The following is a 17,465-nucleotide window of genomic DNA, read 5'->3' as shown; positions in this document are numbered from 1 at the left end:
CTAACAGATGTTTCCAATCTGTCCTGTTGGTGTATTGTGGGTTAGCAATGCAGTCAATACAAATAAATCACAAAGATAGATTTTACCTTTTTAACAACTAAGATTTTCATTTAATATTTTACACTAGTGCAGAAAATTAATAAAAGAGCACTAACCTTTTCTGCTCTCTGGGAGGAAAAGAAAGAAAATAAAACATAAAATTAGTTATTTCAAAATGCTTCAGTCATATTAAAATTTTAGACAAATTCATCTCTTTGGCTCTCTCAGCACTATGTACCTTTCTTCATCCATTTTCTTTTTCACTATATCTCTCCTCCAGGCAGGGAGGCTAGCTAAACGAGCTGCTTCCTGGACTTCCTGCACAGAAAAATTGAGACAAGTTAACTTTCTCTTCTTTTTATGATTGAATCATAGAATCTTACAGCGCTGGAGGAGGCCATTCGGCCCATCGAGCACATTTTTTTTGTTAGCCTTTCTTGAGAAGAAAGCTTCCTTCAGGTCAAAATGGCTGCCATTTCTTTGACATCTCAGCCCCCCTACCGATTGCCAACCGGAACTTTCTCCCCCACCCCAATCCCGATTGACGATCTAATCCCCCCCCCCACTCCCGGTGACTGGGGACCGTCCTCGGCTGCGGCCTCCTGCCATTTGGCCAGCTGCTGGGCAGGAGGCGGAGCTACAATATGTTAATGAGGCCCTGCTGTTAAGATTGGCAGGACCTCCGCATCCCCGGCCTTGCTCGGTTCATTGGCCGTTTTCGGGCACCCTTCCTGCCTCCCCGCAAATATCAGCGCCGTACATTCTGTCCTTATTTTTATATTCCCATTAAAGTTCCCATGTCCACATTTATAATGGGAACTGCCCATGTAAACTTGTCACGTTTTAATTACACCCTCCCATTAGTGGAGGCACTGCAGTGACATCATTGGCAGGAGGGTGTAATTACAACTTGACAACTTTACAAAGGCAGTTAATGCGGACGTCAGAATTTATAATGCGAAAAGTTGACAGAAAGTGCATGCAGACATAAAATGTTTAATATATTACTAGCAGATCTCCCATGATGTTGCTCACAGTGAGTCGGAGCAATCACAGTTTAATGACAATAAAAAAGAAAGACTTGCATTTATATAGTGCTTTTCACGACCTCAGGATGTCCCAAAGCGCATTACAGCCAATGAAGTACTTCTGAAGTGTAGTCACTGTTGAAATGTAGGAAACGTGGCAGCCAAGTTGGGCACAGCAAGATCCCACAAACAGCAATGAGATAATGACCAGATAATCTGTTTTAGTGATGTTGGTTGAGGGATAAATATTAGCCAGGACTCCAGGGAGAACTCCCCTGCTCTGTTTTGAAATAGTGCCATGGGATCTTTTACGTCCACCTGAGAGGGCAGATGGGGCCTCGGTTTAACGTCGCATCCGAAAGACGACACTTCTGACAGTGCCACACTCCCTCAGTACTGCACTGGGTTCTTTATACCTTGAAGGGGATGACATCAAGGCCACCGATTTACAATGACTGAATAAGTCAAATTCCATTTTTATTCAAATGTATTCTGGAACCTTAACTGGTACTTTGGGGGAATTGAACAACTCTGTAAACGATCGAGCTTTACATTTGATCATTTATCTTATTGCTGTTTGTGGGATCTTGCTGTGCGCAAATTAGCTGCCGCGTTTCCCCCACATCACAACAGTGACGACGCTTCAAAAGTACTTCTTTGGCTGTAAAGCGCCTTGGGACATCCTGCGGTTGTGAAAGGCGCTATATAAATGCACGCCCTTTCTTATCTGTTGAGCCCTATTAAATTTAATTGAGCAGTTATACTGCACATTTTGCATTGCTGCAAAGCAATTTCAGCTTCGTAGTGATGCGATATGTGCAGTATAACTGGAGTGAGTTTGGGTTTAGGCCTCTGGCCTGAGATTACTTCAAAGAGGTTCAGTTTCACACAGATTGAAGAAAAATTGTAAATAGTGCAGTGAACTTTTCAAACTCTAAAATGAAAGATTGAAAAGGTTTCCAAGTGGTCCATCAGATCAGAAGTTTCTAACGTCAGAAAACACCCAAGTGAAAAAAGAACTTGCCTTTATATAGTGTCATTCATGACCTCAGGTCATTTCAAAGTGCTTAACAGACAATTAAGTACTTTTGAAGTGTAGTCACTGTTGCAATTTACGAAATGCGGCAGCCAATTTGCGCACAGCAAGGTCCCACGAAGAGCAATGTGATAATGACCAGATAATCTGTTTTAGTGATGTTGGCTGAGTGATAAATATTGGCCAGGACACCGGGGAGAACTCCCCAGCTCTTCTTTGAAACAAAGCCTGGAGATCTTTTACGTTCACCTGAGAGGGCAGACAGGGCCTCAGTTTAACGTCTCATCCAAAAGATGGCACCTGCGACAGGGCAGCATTCCCTCAGTACTGCCTAGATTGTGTGCTCAAGTCCCTGGCTTGAACGCACAACCTTCTGAGCCAGAGGCAAGAGGGTTTCCAACTGAGCCCCAGCTGACACCTAAACTATCCTGTAAACTCTTTTCTAACTTTAGAAATATTGGACGTTAGTTAGCAGAGCTGCAGTTAAGTAATCATGAGCTGCTCTGCTTTTCCCGGCACTGTGGAGTCAGCAGTATACCTCGGGAGCGCACCCCACACTGAAAACAGGTACAGCTCTCAAAAAGGTACATCAAATGTTAAGTTTTGACAGCACAAAGTTATGATTTGCTGAGCCATTTTTGCACAATAAGCCCGAGCACATTCTCCGAGACAAAGATACTTGCTTGGAATATTCCTTTTCCACTGCACTTCCCGTCCAGTCTCCACATCCAGGCAAAAGCAAGTTTTTTTTGTGAATAGATTTTTAGGGTAAGCATAATCCAATAAACTATACACTAGAGAACAATAAAAGACGGTGGAGACCATAAATAGGCCTGTACAGAGCTATGTCTCTAAACTGAATTCACCTTAATCGGTAAATATATTAAGATTTACACAATGAAAGTTGGTTAAATTCGTTCTGTCTTCATCCCAAGAGTGTGGCATATATGAAAGCTAAGCCATTACAGTGTTTTGAATGACCTATATAGAGAGCACTATAATTAATGAAATTGTTCTGAAAGGCGAGATCTTGGTAATGAGCTATTATCCGGTGAGTACTGAGTGACTCAACCTCGTGCAGCAGTGGTCAGAGTTGGCATGTCCCAACTGCATTTTGGTAGATTAATTGACAGATTCCAGTAAGATAAACTGGGGTTTCAATAATTGATTATTCCCCTGGGAATTACAGTAATGTAAAAAAAGACACAAGTGATTATTATGGGCCGCTTGGCAAAGGCCCCCAGAAAGGACAGGCTTTATTTCAAAATGAAAGTTACACAACACTGTTATGTCAAGTAAACTGACAGACAGTTAGCTACAATACATCATGAATAATAAATAGCTTCTTCTTACAACTTTAGCAAGTCATTTTTTTAATGCTTCTGTATAAATAGAATCATAATTATTAGGCCAAATCAGATGAAAATTCTCAGTCTTTTCTGAAAAGGTAATTTTTTGGTTGAACTGTGTAACACATCTGACCCACACTATAGTTCTCTAATTTATAGGATATCTTGGATTATAAAAAGATATTCCCATGTTGCACTAGTTTGCTTATGAGTCAAATTCGACTCCCGTAAAAAATTGATGCTCCACGGAAGGTTGTTTAAAGTAATGGTGCAGGATCAGTCATTATTAATTAGATGTCAGTCTTAGCTCAGTGGTAGCACTCTCGCCGCTGAGGCAAGGAGGTCATGGGTTCAAGTGCTACGCTACAGATTTAAGCACATAATCTAGGCTGACAACTCCAGCACAGTACTGAGGGAGTGCTGCACTGTTGGAGGTGCCGTCTTTCGGATAAGACATTAAATCCGCACTCTCAGGTGGACATAAAAGATCCCACAGCACCATTCTAAGAAGAGAAGGGGAGTTCTACCTGGAGTCCTGGCCAATATTTATCCCTCAAACATCTTGCAGTCTGGGCTCCAGACCTGCCTACCAGCAAATTTGTTGTTGTAGTGTTCCCCAATACCTTTTAGTCCATTGGACCTTCAAGATTTTAAAGAAGGTAGTGACGACTTTGATTTCTAAATAAGTAAAAAACATTCCTTTGCTAATCTGTGGTGCCTTTCTTACTGTTTGTTCATTGTACAATATAAACTATTCTGATATATAAGGTCATAATGAGGTGGAGCAGTGGAGGCAAAAGGTTGAATATATTGTCCCATTACATCTACATCCTTTTGTACTGACAAAGTGGAGAACAGAGGTAGGTTATAATTCTAGGACCTGTCTGGCTAATTCATGGTAAAGATCAAGAAGTCCATGCATAACTCCTAGAGGAAGTGTAATCATTCACAGTTGGCCCAGAGACTTCTACATGGAGCCCCATACTATGGCCCCACGAGTCCTGTCAAGGCAATGGAGTACACCAGCTCAGGCTTCAAAGAAGCTACGACTCTTCCTCGAAGGTATGAGTAGGATGACCTATTGAAAAAAGAAATTGTTGGGAATTATTAGGGATTACCAATTTGTTTCTCCAAATAGATTGAGATGTGGTCTAAATGCCTTTTCTCTTCAGGATTCATGTCTCTGGGAGGTCCAGCTGAATGGAAACAGTTGAAAAACTTTTTCTGCAGCCAGCGTTGCCTGGCACATTTTCTGGTCATACAAGCGAGTTATTCAGGAACTGCTTCCTTGCCATTTCCTCATGCGAAAGTCTCAAATATCAAAAAAAAACTCAGGATCGGTTAAGATTTGAACCTGGGCATTTCGGACACTACTTTTTCCAGAAAAGCTGTAGTTCTCGGTAAGTCAAAAGATATTTACTTTTGTTCCTCTTCATTCTATATTCTCTTCTGCTGGAAGTTTTGCATCATATGGTCTGCTTCTTTCCACATTCCCTCTGGTAAGACAGTCTTGCTGGAGATGCTGTTCCCTTTTCATAAACCGCTCTACCGAGACAACAGCCCGCTCAAGATGTCCTGTCCTTTCAATGATCTCTTCACAAAAATGTCCTTGCAGTGGTCCTTCCCTTTCTATGGTCCTTCCATGACCAGCCTCTGCTGGAGATGGTCCCTTTCTTTCTCTCCCAGAACTTAAGGGAATGATGTATGAGGAGAGAGTGACGACCTTGCATCTTTTCTCTCTTGATAAGAGAAGACTGAGATGGGTTATGATCGAAGGGTTTAAAATCATGAGAAATTTGGACAAATTGGATCCAATAAAGCTTTTATGGCCTGTACAGAATTAAAGCACAAGGGGCCATGTTCAGAAATTAAGGGAAATGCAAGAGGAACTTTTTTTTTTACTAAAAGGGTAGTATGCATGTGGAAAAGATTGTCGGCACAGGTCGTCAAACAAGAAACCTTAATGGGTTTCAAGAAGGAATTAGTTCAGTTCCACTCCTAACTGGTATCTAGTGACCATATTGGAAAGAGTGTACATGTGGACATTGGATGAGGACAGGTTCAAACCGAACTATGATCTTCCCAAACAATAGCAGCTGACACATTATCAAGCCTCATGCTTAAAGAATGGTCATTTGGGTGGGAATGGCAAGAATTCCCCCAATGCAACAATGGATCTTAACAGTTACACTTTTCTCAAGATTTTGCCTTTTTACTATTTGGAATGGGTCCAAACCTTTGTACCTGGAGTACATAATCCACAAAATCTAACTCAAAACATTGAGCAGACATTTTGGTAAAGCTCAAAGTAATCTTTATTGCACAGTTGACAGAGCCTTAGATCACTAGAATGCATCAGGCCAAAAGAAAACCTTGCAAAATATGAACCAGGTTGAATCAGGAGAAAGATCCAGAAGTGGAGCAAAGCTATTGTCGTATATGACCAATCTTGCATCTAAGGTACACTTTAACAATACCTAACTTCACATTCTATAATAACTCATTTGATATATTTTGTAAAAAAAACAAACGAAAAGAAAAATATTAAAAATATTAACCAAAGTTGAACCTTCCAAAAAAGAGATGAAGATTAAACAAACTTCGAAAGAATTCAAAACGAAGGACTCCTTTTAAAATCAGAATAAATTTCCAGCCACATAATGATTCCAAAGTTAAACACATAGGGCTCGATATTAGGAGGGAGGCGGGTTGGCAGCGGGAGGGTCGACTGGGCGCGTGGGTAACGCGCCCAGTGAATTCGGGGTGTTCCGCACGCGATCGCAGCCTAATTGAAGGCACTTACCTTGGCTTCTGGGTTTCGCGCTGGAAAGCTGCGCAGCGGGCGGACTGCACACCCGCATCATAGGCTGTCAGCTGGAGAAGCCCTATTTAAAGGGGCAGTCCTCCACTGACTGATGCTGCAGAAAATAGGCATAATTACAGCATGGAGCAGCCCAGGGGGAAGGCAGCTCCCAAGTTTAATGATGCCTCACTCCAGGTCTTACTGGATGGGGTGAGGAGGAGGAGGAGGGAGATCTTCCACCCGGCGGACGGGAGGAAGTGGCCTGCCTCTGCCACCACGACGGCTTGGCTCGAGGTGGCAGAGAAGGTCACCTGCATCACCAACATATCACACACCTGCATACAGTGCAGGATGCGCTTCAATGACCTAAGTAGGTCAGCCGAAGTGAGTACTCTTACTCATTCCCCTACACTCCGTCTGCCACATCACTGCCCCAACCACACATCTCCTTCTGCACTGCCAACACTACTCTATCACATCACTCCTCACACCCACTCAAAGCTCATCCTCATCTTACCTTCACTTACTCACCTCACCAGTACTCATCCCACCACTACCACTCAACCCAATCCTCATACAATCTCATGGCTCGATCTCATACTCACCCTCTGATGCATGTCTTTCACAGTCAGCCTCACCCAACCTGCCACTACCTGTGCTGCAGCCACAGGGCATGCATCACATATGTGCAGCAGGCAGCGTAAGGCAAACGTGTCGTGAGCATGAAGGGGATGCACGAGGGTGTTTGAGGGTTTGTCATGGTTTTTACTTATATTTGATTTCTGATCAACTCACATTACATATTATATTGTCACCACTACTGCCATGTCTTTGCAAATCTTGTCTGGTTTGTGCAATAATGCCCTTTCCTGAGGATCACCATGAAGACCCACAACTGATGCCACCCACTGTGTCACGGCAGAGTGGGTGCAGGTGTATTTGCAGGGTTCTTTTGTGCAGGCGACTGAGAGACGCCGGCGATGTCCCCGGTGGCACCCTGGAAAGATGCGGAGGAGAAGTTGTTGAGAGCAGTGGTGACTTTGACAGCGACAGGTAAGAAGATGGTGCTCGGGCCAGCCGGGAGCAGCTCGGCATGAAGGAGGCTGCAGATGTCCACGACTACATGTCGAATGACTCTGAGCCTCTGTGTGCACTGCTGCTCAGAGAGGTCCAGGAAGCTGAGCCTCGGTCTGTAGACCCTGTGGCGAGGGTAGTGCCCTCTGCGATGCATCTCTCTCTGCAGTTGCCCTCCCTCCTGCTGTGCAGGTGGATGTGTCACAGCACTGTGTTGTGGAGCTCCACGTGTCAGAGGTGGACGGCGAGGCTGGTGATGCTGTTCGTCCTCCGAGGAGGTCATAACTGCAGCTATGGCGGCCCCCATCCGGAAGATGTACGTTTGAGGGGGTCTGCAAGGTAGGTACATGTGTCTGCACACCGGGGTTGAGGTTGCAAGTTTGTGAATTTTATTGTTAGGAGGAGGGTGGTGGAGGCCAAACTTTGTCCAAAGTGACAGAGTGGCCTCCTGCAATGAGCGAGGGTCTCCCCCACAACCTGTCAAATGGACCTTTGCAGCTGCCACAGGCTGGTGGCTGCAACACGTCCATTTCAACTGGGAGTGTTTCCCCCAGTACAGGAAACAGTCTCAGTTTAGTTGAAAATCCCACCCCTCCTAAAATATCCTCCAAATCAGGTCTGCTAACGACCTGAACTATCACATTAATTGCCCTAAGTGGGATCCCACGGCTTTAATTGCCGGCGGGAGTCCCGCATGTGGGGGCTGCGCACGCATTTAAGCGCGTCACTGGAGAACCCGGAAGTGGGTGGGTTGGAACCGGGCTCCGGACCCGGCCCGGGAATCCCCGATTTTCGGAGCCCTTCCGCCACGAACCCACCTGCTCAGACGTCCAAAAATCAAGCCCATAGACTAAGTTGTGTCTTAAATGAAAGCAGACGCAATTACAAGCATGCAAAAAGGTACAGTATAAGGCAGACGCTAAATGCAAACACAGGAGAGCTCTACTTCATACTCTCCGAAACAAAGTTGTACATTTAATCCAAACATACCTTACAAATCTTCAGCAACATTTTACAGATAAGGTGTGAATGGGTCATTCATTGTGAGAATGAAATAAGGAATAAAAAGTGGAGACAGGTAAATGTGAACTCTGAGCCCTTACAGACTGGTCCTCTTATTTATGTTTTAATAACTGCAATAAACCTTCCGTTTTCTTTTCCTTACTTCCTTTTTCCTCAATTTTCTCCCTTCCCGGTCTCCTCTCCTGAAGGCATTGGCCCCCACTGACTCTCGTGTCTCGCCCATGTGGTCACATGCGAGCCTTGACGGTGAGTTTTGGCAGGCTATTTAACCACAAAGTGCATCACGGACAACAGTAACCTTGCTCTCACCCGAAGTTCGTACAGCTGAGCCACTGGGGCAGCCTGTTTGCTCTTAATAATTATTTTTACCTCAATACTACTTTCACATTCCTTTAACTTTAAAATGCTGTTGTCAGCATTCTTCCATTGAAGGTATGCTCCACTTACCATGGACACGTTGCCAAGCCAACCAAGATAGAGCAGAGAAGGCCACCACTGCCACTTTAAAAAAGTTTCGCGTTGAACCAAGGGAACTTACCTTCCCTGCACAACATAAGGTGAGCTCTCTCCCCACAAGACCTACCTCATTTTTTTGACTGATGAATGCATTAGCAGAAGGTCAGCACACTATACCAGAAGCATGCAATACCCATGGGTTGCTATTTAATAAGAAATAACATCTTATTAAATTTGTGCCAGATGAAATATAGAATTATACCTTCAGACCATCATCACAGGACATTTACTTTCACCAGTCCAGATGGGGGAATGGTGCAAAGTAAGATGCTTTTCAAGACTGCATAGTGGAGGTTAGCCCAAATTGTGACTACTGCCTTAATGTAATATACTTTAATAAGTAGCAAGGATTTCCTCAGGCCCTTGCTACTGTTCATAAAAAAGACTAGGTTGGGTCTGACAACAACTTTACTGAATTTTCCCTCACTTTCAATCATGGTTACGAGATACTGCACACTATCTCATAATGGTTAATGGCCTACTGGGTCATACAAAGGGCTCATGCCCGCATGGGCAAGCCTTCGGAAAGTAGATGAAATACTTCTCTGACTTCATGTCATGTGATGTAGTGGGGTCATTAACAACCAAAGCCTAGCAGTCAGGGATCAACCAGCCAAGATCAGAGCTCAAAGCAGCATTGTTATCCACCATAAGTTTGAAGCCTATCCAGCCACTAGGCATGAATAATCTTTTATTGGGCAACATTAAAATCCCTAGCAGGGGTCAGGGTTAATGTGCTAAACTCCTCTAAAAAAAATTTGCAAACTAGGAGATGTAACAAAATAACTGCTGTATACATTCTTATGGAACTGGCTTTAGGCCTTGAAACCAGGAGTTCCTGAAGATGGTTCCTACTAATGATGCCTACTCCATATATGGTTCTAAACGCAGAGGTCCCCAAATGTCAGACAATGGTCTGTTTCCAGACCTCTGGACCGTTTTTTGTGGACCATGCAGGGTGGCTCAAGCACTAAACTGTGAGTTAATGCAGTTGTGTCCTGTCCATCATTGACTGACGATTGACGAACCAGAGCTTTGGTGGCTTCCAGTTGGCCAATCATCGCTGTCAATCATCACGAGCTGAAGTGAGTGGTGCTGTGGGTGGGACAAAAGTTGACTGTTGAGTTATTCTTGACCAGAGCTGATGGGAGAATGACTTTGGGGCTTGTCTTTTCTGAAGATAAGGTTGTTTCTCTCTTGCAGCAGAAGTGGTTCTATTGCAACAAATGAGTATGACAAAGGCAGCAATATTTAAGGTAGAATTTTCCCTCTCCTGCTAGGTATGTACCTATTTGTTTTCTTATCACATGGTATAAGAGGGGACTAGCCTCTCTGTAGACTTTAGGTCAATTTTAACTCCATCTGCCTGGCGTAAATAGTGTGTTGATGGCCTAGAAATGACGTTGCCTCCCTTACCGCCCAGTTTACGGTGATGCTTCGACGGCTGCCATCTTGGATAGGGTCCTGAAATGGGTGGCCAGAACATTCGCCTATTTGAGGCCGGGAGGTCACTTGTAAAATACAAATCAGGGTCCTGTGAAGTACGTAGGGTCCAGGTTGCAATTTCGAGGAACAAATGAGTGGAGCAAACACAGGGCACACCTGCTCATTTGTACCAGGCATTTCATGGCCTAACCTATGGTCCTTAAAAGGGCCAATGGAGGCCTCTCAAAAAATCGGCGCAGGCAACGTGGAATTTTTTTTGTTGGTGGGGCCAGGTGGAGCAGGAGTGTTCCTCCTGAGCCCACAAAAAAACTCCAGTCCACTGCCAGCCTGTCCAAGACTAATTCCACCACCACCCCCACCCCCAGCTCTGATTGTCGGCCGGCTCAGCATGGGAGCCGGATGAATTTCCACCTTCCCACAGCTTGCTGGCTGCACGCAAATGAGGTCCAGGCCTCAAAATGGCTTACCATCCAAAGTTAAAACCAGCCCTTTTGCTTGACCATATTTACACCAAAACCTCTACAGAAATCTGATTCAGTTTCTATCAGATATTATACTGAGGGCCATTCATGTAGTTCTTGGGTTTTTCTTTCCTGTAGTCTTCTTGTTCTTCTTCTTCCTTTTCTCTTCCGTGCCTAGCAGCACATGAGGCAGCCCATTTCTTCCACTGATGTATATCCAGAAGATCGTGCTCTGTGTCGTTTCTGTAACAGAAGCCCCTTTTTTACGTGGCCAGGTATTTGGCTCTGCCAGGAGAACCAACTAGACGGAACGGGAGGGACTGGTGGGTAGCCACTCCACTCCCATCGGACACGAGTACCTCACTGGATGTCAACCCAGTATTCAGAGACCGGGGCTCTGTTCTCTGCTCGCCAGGACTGTCTGTAGTGCGGTTCCTTTCCTGTACTAATTGGTTAGAAATGTGTTAGCTTTCACAATCTTGCACTTCATAACTCGCAACGAGGGGCAATGAATTTTACTCCAAAATGCGACAGGAATAAATAACTAGACGCTGTTTGTCTGGAACCCAGCGGTACTGCAATCCAACTGTAAGTTTGCAATGAAAACAGTCTAAACAGATGAAAGCATGTCCAGACACACAGCTCGACAGTTCACTGCAGGTGTTTATGGTGCCACTCAAAAATTATTGAGCCAAGAGGGGAAAATAGCTGGATTAGGTGGAATAGAAGACCTACTACGATACAGGAACACTGACTGTCCAACAGATTCTTACCATGCCATGCACAAAATGTATTTGTAGGAACCCTTTAGGATGAGACCAGATTAGTTAGGAGTTTCTCTCAAAGACAGTAAACTAACCAGAAGTTTTAACCACACACTCATAATGATTGCTCTGTTCACATCTGTTCTTAAATGTAAACCTTGATAGTTTATCTCTGGGGCCCTGTTTCTTGACTCACTAACAAATTAAATACACATTTCAATTGATGTCAGTGGTTGCAACAGTTTACAACAGTTACAATATTTGTTATAACTTATCTCTACACAAGTTAATCTACTGCAAATAAATAGATATTTGAAAATAATTTGCCCTAAAGCATCTGATTATTTGGTTCATTCTTCTTCACTGACACTCAATCCAAACTGGTTTGGAGCTCATCTTCAGTTCTATTCCTAACACTAATAATACCATCTCACCTTATCTCATCTCTGTTTCTCGAAAAGTAGCTACGCTTTACAGGGTATCTAAAGAGGTATTAGCTTCAAAACCTAAGAACACTGATTTATCAGTTTAAATATCAAATAACTCTGCTTCTTTCTCCTTCCAGAACGAAAAGCTTCTATCAATATATCGACATATCTCTTCGTTGCAAAATTCTCCAAGTTCAGAGATGAGTTGAATTGATTCTTTTCTAATTTTGCTCCTTCTCATCTGCTCGTCTATTGTATTATCACTGACTGGGAAACTGTTCGAGTTACTCATAAATGATTCTTGTCGAGATAGTTCCCCTGGCTTTGTCTCTGTCTGAACTTTCTGGGTTGTTGAGTTGTGCTGGTGAACCCCAACTACGTCAACTCGGTCTCCAAAAAACTGCTGCTTAATATCCTCAAATCCATCGGCCCAATCTCGTTTTTCAGATTCTATCTCTTCCATGATAACTTTGTGAAATTTTCGAATCAGTTCCCAACTGTGGCTTCCCAGGCGGTCAAACATCTCGTAGCAAAGGATGTGTCGAAATTTCCGCTCAGCGCGAGTCATGTTCATTTCCAGCAATTGGAAGTACCCAAGCATGAAAAGGTCAAGGCTCAAGCTGTCGTAATCTACAGGAGCACCGTTAACATGAGGAAGAAAGTGTTCTGGCCAATACATCATGTGATGCCGACTCAATCGTCTTATTTGTCGAGTTGGGACCTGGGAGATAATCGTCCTCCAGTGGCCAATCAGTTTGCCAACCACTTGCCTCTGCTTCATGAAGTAAAGAAGTCGATCATCATCACTTCTTCCTCTCATAATTCCAGACTGTAATTCGGATGTATTACACAAAAGCCCATCGTGGTGTTGCATGTCTTCGAAATCCTCAGTTAAAGCACCTGAAGTACTTGACCTCATTTGGTTTTGTCTGAAAGATTCTGTAAATGTCCATTTTCTCCAGTGTTCAAGGAAGAGGAACACAATCCGTTCCTTCCTCATGTCTATGTATTGTTGTAAGTAACTGAGGTCTGTCTGGACAGGAAGACTTCTGGTCATGAGGTCTGGACTAAATAACGTCTCATCATCTAGACTTAAACACTGGTCTAGATCATTCTTGCAGGTGTCTGCTGAACCAGAATACATTAACGGTGCATGCACTGGCACGATTAATGGTTCTTCCACCATAACTGGCCTACGATTACCTTGATACTGTTGTTGCATTCGGTGCTCTGACTCGGTGCTTTGAGTTGCATTGATACTAAATTTATGGGGTTCTTCTAAGATAGTTCCTGTACCATGAGATCCAACAGGTAAAGATCTTTTCCTTTTGTAAACTCTGTGTTGCGTGTCATCGGTCATTTTTGATTGCACTTGCAACTCATAGTTTGCTTTTATGTTTTTGACTGACACACCACATTGCAGGATTTCTTTCTGAACTTCCTCTCTAGTTGAACTGAATGATTGAGACCTTCCTATATTCATATTTGTCTCTTTCGCTGAAGAAACCTTTGTTGGCTCAGCCACTGGTCCCCTGTGTTGGTCACGGGAAGGCATAATGTCAAAAATGTCTATCTCCTTCCCACCTAAAGTGGCCAGAAGAATAGCCATGCTCTTCAACAGAGTTGAAATCTTGTTGCACCAAGCGGGCAGGTCAACTGCCTGCCCATGTACCTGTTTTGGGTTCACAGTAAAATGCTCATGTGCCAATGCAGCAGACACAGGCAGGAGTTGCTGAAGCTCGTGCTCTAGCTGCTCCAACTCTGTCTCCACTTTCTGCACTTTGTGCATGACCTGGAGGTTCTCAATTTGCTTTTCTATACGGATAATATCGTCTTCTGTCATAAGTTCTCCAAATGGTCCCAGAATAGCATTGTGTGCATGGGAGTATCTCCACCCCTCAGGTTGGTAATAGTTACTGTCGTGAAACTACCTCAGGAGAAAACACAGGGCAAAAAAATCTCTCTGAGCAAATGAGAGACCCAATTTTCTCTTCTATTTATAATTGTTCAGTCCTTCACAGGCTAGTGGTGCAATGGGATTATATACCATGTATCTGTTTTTAATTTCCATTTTTAGCTACGCATGGTCTAATTTAAGTTAACTGAACATTCAAATAAATACAACTTTCTGAATGTTAGCTACAACTCAATTGGTCATTCTTTGTACAGAGTGATTTCTTGGTATAGGTAATGTAATCTATGGCCTTTTAGTTAATGTTCTATCAGAAAAAACAAACATTGATACCCAATTGATGATGAATAAGGAAATATGTTTTGCCATTAAAAACATTCATTGCACCAGTTACCATGTAAAAGCATTTAAAGTTGCAGTACCCTTTTTGTATTCCTACATGGATGAACAAGCACACTGCAATTTTCTTCCAAAATATTATTCAGTTAGAATTTGGAATGTTACAAACATATTGCATTATGAACTTAGTTCATAGCATGCCAATAGCTGATGCTCTTAAGGAAATACATTCCTTCAATATACTGTATAAAGTAATCCCATACAATGGGGTGAATTCTAACTTTGCACAACTATTTCAAATCAATATTATTTGGCCGTTCGAGCTTTAGGGCTTTGAGTTGTGTTATCAAACAACAACAGGTAGATTCTATGGCAGCTATTCCAAAGAGAACTGTTCAGTACTACTCTCAGTCATGACGGCCTTTAGAACCTTCCATTAGAAAGCTATAGCGTTCGATAACCCAAGTGAAGATATGAAACATTTAACACAAGATACTATAAAGTACACATAAGAGTGTAACGGTGTGCACAAGTATCAGCCTTTGTATATCCAGAGGTTGCAATAAAGAGAGGTAAATTGCAATACTTATGAGACGCTGCGATTTATTCAAGAAGGGACAGTCTGCAAATCTCTGAATCGACAATTCCTGTAGCCAGACCATGAATTCAACAGGCTGTCAAGAATGTGCAACAAGAGTTTTTGAACTACATGCTTGATGAAAAATTCAAGTGCTCTTGTGATGTCTTACAGAGGGTGAAGGTTGTTTATCATGGATTTTCAATGGACAATGGGAAATCTATGATACTATTACTTGTAGCTTTTCATTGTACTTGTCGCTTTTCATTGACCTGACAGGAAGCGAACCAGAAAATGAGGAAGGAAGCTGAGAACACCCCCTGGGCCTCCTTTAAATACCTCGGTTGGGCCTGGGCCTACTGTAGATGCAGGCCAAACTTCACCCTTCAGGAAAGCCCTAGAAGTCCCAGGGCTACAAAAGAGAGGCAGAGAAGCAGTTATCCGGGTTATTGCCCCGTTATCCTGAACTGTGCGCTCAAGGAACTGTGCGTTCCCTGGGGGACAAAGGTCAGGAAAATCTATCCTTAGAACTTTTGAAGGCATTTTATGTGCCATATACGTTTTAAAACTAAAATTTAGTGTGGGTATTCATTTTTGTAGAGGCAGAGTACTCCCTGACTGAGTCCAAAGATGCAATCCTACACACTAAAATCACAGCATTGTATCATCCCCCTTTCACTCCCTGCCCCACTGTGGCATAATGGTCACTTTCATGGTTCATTCCTAGTTCTATTTTCTAGGTCACTTATAGTCACTAAAATCTTCCACCACACGCAATGTTTGACTCCACTAGGTGTCAGGTTTTATGGGGTTTGAAGGGACTTTACAATAATGGGGGAAATAAGTAACAAAGCAAATGTTGGAAGGCCGACTGTAGCACAATATAAAATGGATACTGCAGCTTTAGTGTATTTCAGTAACACTCCAAACAGCATCAAACCCTCAAACGCATGCAATGCAAACACACACAATTTGGTTTTTAACAACTATTGACAAAATATACGCTTAAGTATTACGCACTTGCATCTGAAAAGAAAATGTGAAGTGGACAATGTATAATGGCAGAATGCAACTTAACCTGCAGTTTCCCCATGCTCATGCCTAACATTTCTAAGTCCCAGTCTAAAACATTTCCCACTTATTCTTAGTCTCTGGTCCCTCTCTAAATATTATCTACAGTAGCTTTGGAGAAATTACATGGATGCCTTTTGTTGCTTTCATGAACCATCAATAAGATACAAAAGGTAAATCTTAAGAAAGTGGCTCCCCTAGGGTTGCCAACCCTCCAGGATTGGCCTGGAGTCGCCAGGAATTAAAGACTGATCTCCAGGTCACTGCTGCGAACAACCCGGGAGAAAAGTCATCGGGGCATTAAAAAAAATTGTGTGGTTTTTTTCATTTTCTTTCAACACTTCTCTTTATTAGTTATAAAAATATTGGAGACGGCAAAAATGGCTGTTTGACTGACAGTCAAGAACCATCCAATCGGGTAATGAAGAGTATGTTCGGTTTCCAACTGGCCGTGAGGATGGACGCATTGGACGACCAATGGCGGGAGCATGGGGGCGGGGCAGTTAGAGGCAGCAGGTCAAGTGACAAAACCTCCAGGAATATATTCAACCAGAGTTGGCAACCCTAGGCTCCCCGGGCAAGGCCTTGCCCGCTGGAAGCGCGCATCAGGAAATCGCAGGCCCACTCGCGATTTTCTGTCAAATTAATGGTCAGAGAATAGTGAGCAATGTCCCAGTGATTTCCTGATATACAGCTCCTTGTGGTGAAACTCTGTGCTGGGAGCTTTGATTTTTGAACAGTTTTGAATTTCAGCAACGATTATGCAACGGACAGACCTCTCAGATGCTCCCCAGTTTTGGGGGTCCCAAGAAGCACTGCACATCTAAAACCCTGACGAATGCTGATATATTTTTGTTTTGCCAAATTATAACGGCATAAAAGTACAGTTGTTCGAAGAATTTCTTCAAAAGGACAGAAACCTAAATGGAATTACTCCGCTTGGAGAATTTATCCATCTACTATATTACTTAAAAACAATTTCTTGAAATGTAAGGAGTCTTACAACACCAGGTTATAGTCCAACAGCTTTATTTGAAATCACAAGCTTTCGGAGCTTTGCTCCTTCGTCAGGTGAAGTGAAGAGTTGCATAAAGGCACAGCATATATAGTCAGAGAACAATGCCTGGTGATTACAGATAATCTTTCTAACTGCCCTTTATCACACCTCGGCAGAGAGATAATCACAGCAATCAAAGGAGTGAATGGTGTCCAAACAGGTTAGTCAGGGAAACATTACATCCAAGAATACTGAGGTGGGGTCACAGAGGACTAAAATATTTGCAAGTTTTACTGTTATTAGATGCATGTGGCAGCGTTAAGCATGAAGTCTTGTGTCACGGTGGCCTCATGGAAAATTGAGCTGTACAGGGCCAGGCTTGATCGCTGCCCTGTGCTAGGTTAGCTGCTCTGAGCTAAGGCAGTGGTTGTATGAGTGCAACATCCACCTTCAGTGCTGTTGGGCTGTGGAAAGGTCAGCCATGTTTCCTGCTCCCTATCGCTTTCCACTGACCCCGTGCTGGAAGGAGAGCAAGGTGCGGACACCACGCAGGGTCTGCCACACGCGTACGCTGATGACACTCACGGCTTAGGTGCGCACAC

At 43.4% G+C, this 17,465-nt stretch overlaps 2 protein-coding genes across 2 annotated transcripts in view; both read right to left on the bottom strand.

Moving 5' to 3' along the window:
* The window catches only part of espn (espin), a 132,313-nt gene that overhangs the window by 2,566 nt on the left and 112,282 nt on the right, over positions 1–17,465 (bottom strand). The window contains exons 12-13 of the mRNA XM_067970279.1: positions 278–357; positions 156–167 (exon numbers count right to left, since the gene is read on the bottom strand). Of these exons, the coding sequence (XP_067826380.1) occupies positions 156–167; positions 278–357 (92 nt within the window). The remainder of the gene's footprint in view (positions 1–155; positions 168–277; positions 358–17,465) is intronic.
* LOC137300768 (espin-like protein) lies at positions 12,068–13,810 on the bottom strand. The gene has a single exon (XM_067970032.1). The coding sequence runs from the start codon at positions 13,808–13,810 to the stop codon at positions 12,068–12,070; it is 1,743 nt and encodes a 580-aa protein (XP_067826133.1).

The sequence above is a fragment of the Heptranchias perlo genome, chromosome 32 (genome assembly GCF_035084215.1).
Source record: "Heptranchias perlo isolate sHepPer1 chromosome 32, sHepPer1.hap1, whole genome shotgun sequence".
In the NCBI taxonomy this organism is placed as follows: Eukaryota; Metazoa; Chordata; class Chondrichthyes; order Hexanchiformes; family Hexanchidae; genus Heptranchias; species Heptranchias perlo.
The sequence above is the reverse complement of the archived record's forward strand: the minus strand, read 5'-3'. Positions and strand labels throughout refer to the sequence as shown.